General features: G+C 33.5%; 1 protein-coding gene across 1 annotated transcript in view; it reads right to left on the bottom strand.

The window, feature by feature from the left end:
- Positions 1–20: 20 nt before the first annotated feature.
- The window catches only part of LOC144843038 (serine/threonine-protein kinase PLK4-like), a 32375-nt gene continuing 20278 nt past the window's right edge, over positions 21–12117 (bottom strand). Inside the window, exons 11-21 of the mRNA XM_078699690.1 lie at positions 9439–9701; positions 8091–8218; positions 7001–7758; positions 6628–6732; positions 5551–5806; positions 4470–4603; positions 4092–4183; positions 3632–3840; positions 3169–3248; positions 2865–2971; positions 21–1482 (exon numbers count right to left, since the gene is read on the bottom strand). Coding sequence (XP_078555816.1) covers positions 1392–1482; positions 2865–2971; positions 3169–3248; positions 3632–3840; positions 4092–4183; positions 4470–4603; positions 5551–5806; positions 6628–6732; positions 7001–7758; positions 8091–8218; positions 9439–9701 — 2223 coding nt within the window. The 3' untranslated portion in view covers positions 21–1391. The remainder of the gene's footprint in view (positions 1483–2864; positions 2972–3168; positions 3249–3631; positions 3841–4091; positions 4184–4469; positions 4604–5550; positions 5807–6627; positions 6733–7000; positions 7759–8090; positions 8219–9438; positions 9702–12117) is intronic.

Here is a 12117-nt window from a genome sequence, read left to right as displayed (position 1 = left end):
TTGATTCATTTTTTACAATGGTAGAAAAAGTACCTTTTGAAATAAGTAAATTCTCATTTACATAAAGTAATGAATATTCATAAGGCAGATGAAAATATGCAAAATAGAAGTATCAAATGTTGTATATATTACACACTTTCATAAAGTCAGTATTGAAACTTCGTACACTGTACACAGATAATAAGATAGACATTTCTATACAAATCTTGTTCAATATAACTTTTAAAAAAAAATTCAGCTTTATCTACCTGCCGGAAGCCCTATGTACCAATTTATACAAATGTTTATACATATTCATAAATGTGCTCATGAATAATTAATTAAAACTGAATATATTCATGAAATCTTACTCGATCAGATGGAGCAAACTTTTTTTCTATATTTATTAAAAACCACTTTTTTTTAGATATTAAAAAGTATAGGATATAAAGATGCTCTTTGTTTATAAATTCAGATAGAGCACTTCTTCAGGTGGCTAGAAAAAAACCACCGGAAGTCAAAATAAGTCTAGGACAACTACCCCTAGACAACCACCCCTAGGCAATCACCCCTCCCCAGACAACTATCCCTAGAAAATTACCCCTACCCAGACAACTATCATGGACAATTACCCCTCCCCAAACAACTACCTCTACACAACCACCCCTCCTTCTATACTTCTGAGAAGAACAAAAATATCCACTGAGGACAACCACCTCATGAGGGATGGTCCATATTTGGAGAGTGATATGTAGTACTGTTGCATATAGAAACCACAAATTTATTTTAACTAAAAATGTAAATAAATATGCATAGATTCAAATATTATTAATATTCTGTACTGGAAATTCACGGCCAAGCTACTGATTGAGGAAACATATCTATTTCTAGGCCTACAAGATGTGATACAAAGACTGACAACATAAGGATGGGTGACTAATCTGTATCTTAGAGACGTTAGGATAACCATCTGTTTAGTCTAAAGGACAAGGCTTAGCAAATTAATTAAAATGGTCGTGATCTTGAGGTAGTCAATTAGCTTCATGTCGTATCCCTGGGTTAATATTGCTCTGTAGGTTGCTATTAGTGTATGGATTTAGTGTGCTCTAGGGCTACTATTATTTGTCATGCAATATGCATTGAACATCATTTTTTTTTTGTGCTTTTGGATGGCTCATAATAGAGTGATCATATTTTAACCATTTATTAACATTAAGAATTGGATCCCCACTTCACCCACTCCCTCATTAAATACACCCTCCACTTCACAAAAAAAAAACTGGCATGGAAGAATTAGTTATAGTGATTTCAACTAAAGACTATGTTCTTTAAAGCATGGAAAACTGGTTCTAGGTTCTGGTGTTAGAGACAAAAACTGTTCTAAAACCTTCTTGGAGCTTAAATATATTCATTTATTTCTGTGCGACAAGCATCTGAATAATCGTCGAGAGTTGTGACAACTTCTGTTTTACTTGATCCGGTAAACAATCATTTTGACCAAATCTAAAAAAAAAAATATAAATAAAAATCATTATAAAGTTCAAGTATTGTAGTAACAAAGAAAAAACACACAAAATAAATGAAAATGAATATTTTATGGCATATAATACCACACCATAGATTACAACATTTTTGTTACATAGCAAAAAAACAATTGAAAGCACAAAATATTAGATTTTTATGTATTACAGATGCATGATGGGCAGAACTAGATTGTGGGTTAAAAAAATCGCATTGTGGGAATTTACATAGTGGTAAATTGCATTATGGGTTATAAAATTGCATTATGGTATTGAGAAATAATTAGAGTAGACAGTTGAATATAGGATCATATATAGATATCAAAAGTAATGACAACTTCCTGAAACCTGTGACTAATAAATATTAATACATCATTGAGTCAGAGACCGGCAATAAGCCATAATTTCATTTATATTATCAGTTTTTTTTCCTAGCTTCTGTATGACACTGAAACAGCGAATAGTGCATGAATGCAGTCTAAACTTTGGATTAATGTCAGTAACATAGTAGTTAAACTTCCGCCGACAATAAAAAAACGTTTCTTAGTCATAAATATTTTTTTGATGATGTGATAGTGAGTTTTGTAGATATTAATAGAACGTAGGTGATTATACTTTTACGATTACAGTTTGGTTTCACTTATTTCGTTCCAGATTGTTAACGTTCTTTTGAATGTTCATATAGTTTTTATTATTAAAATTGATCCTAATGGAATAAGGTAGTGCATTCCCACGGAAAAAAGCAATGAGGGAAAGAAAGAGGAAATTATGATTGAATGAAAATTACAAATTGAACAAGGACATATGGCGAAAAAAATGTATGCTGATACTGATAACAAGATTGAGGGAAAGAGAGTCATGACTTTTTCGGAAGTAAAGGAATTGGAACATTGAATTGTCATGAATTTTAAGGGGTAAGAGAGATTAGAAATTGCAAAAAAAAAAATAGGATAAAGTTCAAGAGGGGAAGACATGAATTTGATAAGGGGAGGGGAGATAATGTTAAAGGATTACGGGGATTGGATGCGACGGAAGTAGGAGAGGGGGAGGTTGACAAAATAAGAAGTACAGTGTAGTGGGGTAAGTAGATAAGGGTAAGGGATTATGCTGAAAGGCTGTAACAGGAGCAGAAGAAGTGTCCAACAAAGAAGTGGAATAAGCTACAAAATATTATGGAGAAAGAAAGAAAATAGATCAATTAAGAGAAAATGAACAGAAGATGTAATGATGAGAGGAATGAAGAAGAAAAAAGTGATTTTTAATTCAGTAATATAAATAAGAAACAGGCACAGTCCAGGAAACATCAAAGGTATATACACACAAAATGTCTCATTGAACTGAGCATGTGCTATGACCTCTACTGACCTGCTTAGCTTTCCATTAACATCAATGTATTTGACAGTCGTGGTTGCAGACTTGACAATTATCTGCGACCCATCGTTGTATTGTACCCAAATCTCACCAGATGACATCTAAGTAAAGAGAAAATAAATAAGTCATACACCTCCAATTAAAGACCACCTATAGATGACATTCTATCCAAAAAGAAACACTTTATTGGCAAAAGAAACAACAAAAGAAGCCTGTTTTAAAGTGTGTTTTAGACCAAAACTTATTATTATAAAATTATTTTACCTTCAGGACAGAAATTATGTTTTAAACCACTTACCTGAGATGCCCAGCCAACATTAGGAACAAAAACACTTTTACTGACATTGTTTTGTGACATAATACTTTGTTTATTAAAACCTAAATAAAGATAATAAAAAAAGGAACCATATATTAAATTAATACATTATACAAATGATCAATCTTGTACTTTTGAAAAATTACTGCATATTATAGTAAACAATTAACTATGTTGAGAAAACTTCTCACACCAGTTTGTTTTCCGTAAGCTCTCTCTACACTATCAAACTAGTTTGATATGACATCATCATGTCCATATATGGGCACATCACATTTTTTTTGTCACATAATGTTTGATAGTGTAGACAGAGCTTTAGAGTCTTCTCAAACAAGTTTGTATTCCTTAAGCTCCCAATATGGTAGTGATATGACATCATGTCCATATATGGCAACATCACATTTTTTTGTCACATAAAGTTTGAAAGTGTAGAGGCTTTACTTACCTTTCTCTTCATAATTATGGTTGTGGTCTTTCCCTGTTGCAGTACTCAAAACTGTTCCATCAAAGGAGCACACTGAAGCAGTCACCGGTGCCATGATGCTGGGCGATGATTGCAGAACCTTATCTGAAGTATTGCTCTTTGGTGATCGACATTTCATTGCTTTCTGCGATTTCGTATTCTCCTTCTCTGGATCCGAAGACGCTGGTCGTCTGTAAATATAATGGTAATGATATAAATGTGGGTTTTGTGTCAGGCTTGCTTTGTTAAGCTCTGTCTACACTATCAAACTAGTTTGACAAAAAAAGATTAGTCAACATGAAAAATAGTAACATACAAAAACCACATGTTTGTGTTTGGGTGACTGCCAGGTTGGATTTATGAGCTGTTCCAGGATTGCATTTTTAGGTAGTACTAGTTGATCTAGATTTAATGGGGGGAAAAGAAAATCACACTGACTTACCTGCACAAAATGAGGGGGAAGTACGGTCCTCGGTCAGTCTTCTTTTCCAGGCTGGCTATGGTTGTTTCAATGGTTTGGCATTGTTCATGGGACTGAGAAGATAAATACAAAATGGTAAATAAATATATATATATTTTAATAACCAAATAATCAAATTATAACTATCTATAATTAGAATACATTGATATAGAAGACAACAAAATTTAATGTTTATTTATAGGAATTCTTCTATTATTAGTATAGTGTATCTATATTACAAATGTTTATCTTTATTTTGTATGTCATTGTATTTTTATGTGAGCGATTGTGCCTGTTCATGAATTTCTGCAAGGACCAAATAAATCTGTTATAAAATTATGAAAAGAAATATAATCTTACGTCATAGAAATGTTGCAGAAGTTGCCTCATGAAACTGCCCAGGCCCTGGACGCCTCCAACTGACTGCAAGGTGTAGGCGGAACCATTACTTTCAATCAAACGTATTCCATTCACAGATTGCTGGATTTTTGCTCCTAATTATAAATATATAAACTTGAGATTAACAAATGTATCAATTTTATGAAGGAACAAATTAATGAATAAGTGAATAATTATATTTTTCATATCAGAAAACAGAAACTGACAAAAATGTCATACAAGAATGATTTCTATGCGTTAACTAATGAACTGTCTACACTATCAAACTTCATGTGAAAAAAAATGTCATGATGATGTCATATCACTACCATATATAAGCATATCACTACCATATTTGGGCACATCACACTATTTATGTCACACTAGTTTGATTGTTTAGACGGAGCTTTAGGCAGTACATTTTTACTGCAAAATTAGATGGTTACAAAATGGCCACCACTCAGTGTCACGTCACATGACCAGGTTGTCCAAACTATCACTACATCACTAATCAACCAGTAAAATGTCAACAGTATTATCCACACAGAAGAAAAAATCACGATCTTGAAAATAATATCAAAACCTATTTTATCTACAGGTGGATAAGTAGGATGTTTGAAATGAAACATTCCGCTAACTACAGGTACAACCCAATGGGACTACAAGGCAGGGCCTAGGTGTATCCACCTAAAATGAGTCATAATTTGACCTAAATAGAACAATTATTAATTCGGGGATAACAGGAACTACTAGGATTTTTGTTAAATTCACCAGATCATGACATTTTTTACTTCAGTAAATGAACAATAGTAGTGGAGTTGTGGCTTGGTGGTTATGATGCTTGGCTACAAATCCAAGGGTCCTGGGTTCAAGTCCTGTCTTGATTTTTTCTAATGGCAACTCCACTCCAAAGACTTAATAAGACTTTGTTTATGTAGAGCATCTTGTTTATAAGTTTGTTTTGTGAACAGGATTGCCACCTTCTAAGAAGGATAGTGAATGAATTCGCTTGGAAATTGACCTAAATATATAAACCAAACCAATAAATATCTTATACACTTACCATTGTAAAAACATGCTTCGAAATCAGGTTGGGGTCCGTTCTCCATCAGCATGCATTTAGCATGCTTCGTGTATAGCGTTACTTTGGGCGTCTTTGATCGCACAAGTTGAACAAACTTCACTGCGTATTGATATTTCTTCCAGTATTTCGTGGGAAGGTCGTTGTAATTGTATTTCAATGTTTGTTCTTTGTCAGCAGAGGGAGGGGAGTCGGTAACCGGCACACCTTTGCTACCGTTAGGATGGAACAGCATAACCTATGTAGGAAAGATTACAAGATCTGCATTTAACAAATATTGCCTTCATCTTAAGATCTGTCTACACTATCAAACTAGTTTGACAAAAAAAGTGTGATGTGCCCAAATATGGTGGTGATATGCCCAGATATGGCAGTGATATGACATCATTATGTCCATATATGGGCACATCACATATTTTTTGTCAAATAAAGTTTGATAGTGTAGACAGAACTTAAGATAATCTTCATACTAAATCAGATATATTCACATAATATACAAACACCTATGCAAAAGAGTATAATCAGCATATTATGGGTCATATAACATAATTTATTCAGCAATATTAAATAATTCTTATTAAATTGTGAATTTGTGAATAGTGAGTTTATACACTGTGGTTAAAGATTACAAGCCTACATAATTTGAATTATAATATTTGACCATTATTATACTTTACAGTGTCTTGCATATTTCCATGTGACCTGAACGAAGTATATATAATTAAATCTAATGCACTATGTATTACAGTAGATCTCTAGGGACACGATGGGGGTGTTGATATACTTTCTCATGGGTAATTGTTACAAGTTTCTCTCATGGGAGTAAGCTACTTAAATTACTCTAGGTCATTCTATATTTTAGCAAGAATCTTCCATTATTGTCGAAATAAACATTTATTCATTGCAAAAGTACATAGATCTTCTTATATTAATGGTCTGGTGATATTTTTTCTTAAATGAAGAAGAAAAAGAAGAAGAAACTTTATATTAAACAAAAAAAAAATGTGTCTGACAAATCATACGCATTGTATCACTTGAATGTGACATTTTAAAACGTACCTGCAAACCGTTGTCTGATATCTGGAGAACTTCTACTACTCTGTCTTGGCTGGCACGGGTCTTAAGAAACTCCAGACAGACATCACCAGTGTCAAGAACGCTCACCTTAAACAATAACAGCATAATTTAGGAAAACAATTCACAATCTATTTCTATCATTCAGATATACATTCAATATAAAAATTTCATGTGATTGTGAACATGTTTTAGGTACTATGAACAAGTATAGTAGATTCATTATTGTTTTTTTAAATGTCTCTGTCAATCCTTGTGCCATGTATATCAAAGACGACAAAGCAATAGTGCTCATAACTCTATCAGTGTTGTGATAGCCTCAGCATTCAAATTTACTATTAAATAAGCTTCCACCTACCATTGCATTGCGAGTCTTCTGTCTAATTGGTCTTAACCTTTTAGCATTAAGAGGTGGCGGTAGATCATTGTTACTCTTTGAATCTGCCTTTGAGACATCTCTGTCACTCTGCCTTATCTTCTGGTTGCCATCCTCTGTCCCATTATTTCTGCCACTCTTAGACCCATGACTATTAACCCTCGTGTCTTTTTGCTCTGACCTACTGTCACTATAATGTTTTCCTTGTGAATTATTTGTATTCATATGCCAGTCGCTCCCTCTATCATGATTGCTCCCAAAACAATCCTCTTTATGATGACGTCTTTTACTGGTACAATCATCAAAGTCCTGTTTGTCATGCAAGTTCAGTTCTGATGAATACTCCTTCCTGCTTTCGGCCTGTAAAGAAGCCTTCTGCGTTTGCCTAGATTCCGATAATGAGCTCAACTCTTGCTCAGATATTGACCTTTCACCCATACCGTCGTGAATACCAGTCCTTCGAAACAACTGCTCTTGAGAAGAGGAGAATTTATACCTCTTTAATCTTGGATTGTCGAGGTAATCAAATTTACATAAATTACTCAAACTTGTTAATTTTTCTTTCGACGAGTATAAATCCTCTTTACTGCTCTTCCATTGGTTCCTTCCATCTGGGTTAGTGATCATTTTCGATGGTGACCCTCTGCTGCTTCCTCGAAAAAATTCTGGTGATAAATTACTCTTCCCATCACCATCGTTTCCTCGCTGTCTTTCATAACTTAAGTTACAACTTAATTTTCCTAAAACAAAAGTTAGAAATAATGATTTAATCAGGGGCAGAATCAAGATTTTTTATACAGGGGAGTGCTGACATAAAAATATTAATTAATAATAGACATAAAAAATGTTATTTTAATTTTAGTTTTCAGAAAAGGGCGCCTGTAAACCAAGCGCTACCCCTATGTTAATTTGTTACCCCTAAGGGGGCTGGGGGATGTTCATATTATATCATTTATGCTTGTAACATTGTAGGAAGTGGACACAGGATGCGAGGCTAACTAAACATGAGTGATATCTGACTGATTGATGCACATAATCAATCATTTCCTAGCTGTGTTTGTACGGTACCTACCTTTGCCATCTTTGATACCAGCTAGCCATGAGTTAGAAGATGAGCTGCCTAGTTCCATTGGTGATGTTGCTTTGCCATTAAAATCAAACACTCCCTTTGAACTTCCAGAACAATTTGAGACATTTGAGCTAACAACAAATAATCAATAAATTATTTATCAAACTCTAATGATTAGTCAAAATGTTTTATTCATATTTAAAATGTTATTTTTCTGGTTTTATCAGATCAATTTAACTATATATAGCATCCTTAAATCTAAATTTATATCCAAAATAATTAAAAGTTTTCATTTCTGCAATGGAGTGCAATGGAATGAATATTTTCTTTTGTTTAAAGAATTATTTTTACCATTGCACTCATACAAAATTTGTATTTCATATTTGTACACCATCTGATGACTATTCAATGCATGCTATTGAAATTCCCACGCTACAACAATTTTTCTTGTGGTAATGACTGCAGGATTGCCCTTTACAAGGGGTTAATTAAAGGGGATATGCCTTTATACCCTTGTGAATTCACTTCAAATGGGTATAATTATCAAAGGTAATGAAATTATTGAAAGCCTACAGTAGCTAGGTCATCTACCTAAATGGTCAGAACAGTTTGTACAATTCCAGCGACGTGGATTCCTGACCGAAAGTACTTAATTATGATAAATTAATTGTACTAAATATCTTTCATTTTTCATCTGTGGAAAATTATTTTCATTTATTGTCATTTGCATATAAAATATACATAAATTATGTTTGCTCTGAGATATACAAAAACAGCTATATCCTGATTTTTAACATAACCAATAAAAAATGGTAACATGCTGATTACAAATTTATAATAATGAAAAAATTTAAAACAATTTTTTTTAAAGAATAAAGAGTTTAAAGTTCAGTTGTAAAGTTACATGGGAATAATTATAAATTATGGTTGCTCTGAGATATACAAAAACACCTATATCCTGATTTTTAGCATAACCAATAAAAAATGGTAACATGCTGATTACAAATTTATAATAATGAATTTTTTTTAAGAATAAAGAGTTTAAAGTTTAGTTGTAACGTTACATGAAAATGATTATGAAAGTTGCATGAAACAAAAAGATATAATAATAAATGCCAATTTGAAAATAAACGCAATCATTTAATGTCACAGGATATTGGCACTATCTTAGGAATAGAGAACAAAGGAAATATTACAATGCAATATTTCATGAATAAAAAAGTTCCACAGCTAGAAAAAGTCTTCTGCAATTTCAAGTTTCATTCCATGCTAACATTTTGACTATAAAAACGCATTTATACGATAAGGAATGGGAACTCTTATAACTTTATTTTAGCATGATTTTACTTACTTTCCGCGATGTCTCGATGGTGAAGTCTGTCTTGCATGTTTCGGCCAGATATCTTCTCCTCTCCCTAGCGAGTTGTTGTTCATGGAAGCTGCCTTTTGGTTGGCTAAAATCGGCCTTTCTTCTGGAACGACAGGTGTGAGGTTCGAGGTTGGAAAGGCTTTCATGGGTTTGTTTCGGGACGTCACTCGCCCGGCGCTGTTCATAGCTGATGTTAGCGTAGCCATTGTTGCGTTTCCACTGTCTAAGGAGGACTCAGTTGGTCTCTGAAAACGAGAGATACATTTGTTAGGCTTCAATTTTAAGCTTCAATTACTCTCTGGTAAACATGTAGCAAACTTTTTTTAAAGCTCTGTCTACACTATCAAACTAGTTTAACAAAATAAGTGTGATGTGTCCAAATATGGTAGTGATATGACATCATCATGTCAATATATGGTAACATCACATTTTTTTGTCACATAAGTTTTGATAGTGTTTAAAGACCTTTACACACTGTTATTGCATTGAATGCCTCATACACAAAAAAAGTACATGTTCATAGATTATTATACATAATTCCCAAATATGGAAATTGGCTCGTGCACATCGGTACTACTTAAACATAGCCAAGTATGAAACTATATTCAAGTGTATCTACATGCCAATAATGACCAAAATACAAATATAGAAAAATGATAAGCGGGCCTGATGAAATTATTAGGTAAGTTTAACCTTACAGAATGAAAGTATATCAACCCACACATAACAAAAATGATGCAAATAACTTCAAAATGGTTATATATTTTACTCAATACCTCCGATGAAATTATATGAACCAAAAAAAAAAATCAAAAAAAAGCCAGAAACTTGAACAAAAAAAAGAATTCATATCAATTTTTTAATGACATAAACCAGACAAATACTCTGCACTATAAATAGGATATAAATGCCAGAAACTACTTATTTAAACCAGGTAAAGAGGCTATAGCTGCAAATTGTGTCATTAACCCCATTGCCATGTCCAGCATAAATCAAAGCAAGCCAAACCCCATTTAATATTTCAATAATAATTAGTGCTATCCCTAACTTGTACATTAGTATAAGTATAGGTAAACTGCTCTGTACAAGTGCCATCAAAGACTATCTAAGACAGACTCCAAAGCCCTTATTTAATCCAGCTAATAACCTATGCTTTCTAGTGGTGTCATTCACCCCAGGCCAGCAGTTTGATCTGCCGCCTGTCAAAACAGGAACTGAGCTGATGTTTTGTGGGTCTGTGTTAGTTTAGCGGTGTGCGTATAGTTGATGTCTTGTGGTCTGTGATAGATTGCCACTTTGAGCGATTAAGCATTGTAGCTTACTCTACCTGAAAACTTAACTTATGATTCATTATGTTATATGAAATTGTTAAATCATGCAAGAATAAAGAAATTACAAAATGAATTTACAATAAATAAATATGTGAAGAAATAAAAAAGTAAGCCAAAAATAAATACAGAGAGACGATCTGTTTTGTGTACAGCTCAATATCTAATCTGAAGGACAGAGCAGGGGAAAACATCTTGACTATGGCCACCAAGATGATGCAGAAAAGTCTCAAACTCATGTCTTTACAAACAAACACAGGTTTGATTCCTTACCAGTGTGCCATCTTGCCTTCCTGTAGTATAACCTAAATTTATATATCTCCAAAGGCAAATTACTGAAAAAATCAGTGGCTGGATCTCAATGGAGATACAAAATAAAATAAGCACTGGAAAAATGATAATGCTGTGGGTATCAGTGGCTGGATCTCAATGGTGATACAAAATAAAATAGTAAAACAACCAGAAAAATTAGCAGAGCTTTCGGGCAACACTATCCCTTCATCAGTCTGTCAGTGCAGGAATAGCTGACCTAAATTTAATATATATATTTTTTTGGAAACTTTTATACCTAGATTTTGAGTGAGAATATTGAGAAGTTATTCCCATGATGATTAATAAAAACCCCCATCTTATCAGATCGCTGATTACATCTTAAGGCTGGGATATTGAAAGTGTAAGACACATCATCCAATCGGATTCACCGTTTCATATTATAAACGACAAAATTAGAACAACTTTCAAAATAGACTGCCAAGTTGAATTGACAAGAGTTGATGAAAATGGAGTAGTTGACCTTTAACCTTGGAGCTAACTTACAGGTTGGGAATATTAAAAAGAAATTGCGTTTTAGATTCTATGCATAATTAAGTATCTTCCCTGTATCAGTTTGACGATACTGACAATTCTGTCAAATAACCTATCCTCAAAATACTCCTTTAAATATTGATTCTTCTTGTGGTATTCAAGATAATTTACTTGGAGAGTGTTAACATTGCGTGTTGTGAATGTTTGGGTACATGTATCAAATTTTCTGGATCTGGCCCTGTCCATCTGCATGATCAAATTCCTGAAAACCTTGTGAGGAGACATATTGTCATTCATTGGAACAGTCATAGTGCCTAACCAACCGTGACTACACTGTTTTCCATACTACAGGCAAATCAGTGGAAATTTGACCATATAATACAGTGACAGCAAATTCCGTCAATCAAGGACTTAAAACAACTGTATATCACATCTAAAATGACAACGGAACATGAATGTGTGAAAATGCTCATTATCTTGTTAGCGGCTTTCAGTTGTTGGCAATAGATGATGATCATACTACGATAGG

This window comes from Antedon bifida, chromosome 5, assembly GCF_963402885.1.
Source record: "Antedon bifida chromosome 5, ecAntBifi1.1, whole genome shotgun sequence".
Taxonomy (NCBI): Eukaryota; Metazoa; Echinodermata; class Crinoidea; order Comatulida; family Antedonidae; genus Antedon; species Antedon bifida.
Note: the sequence above shows the minus strand (reverse complement) of the source record. Positions and strands in the feature narration are given on the sequence as shown.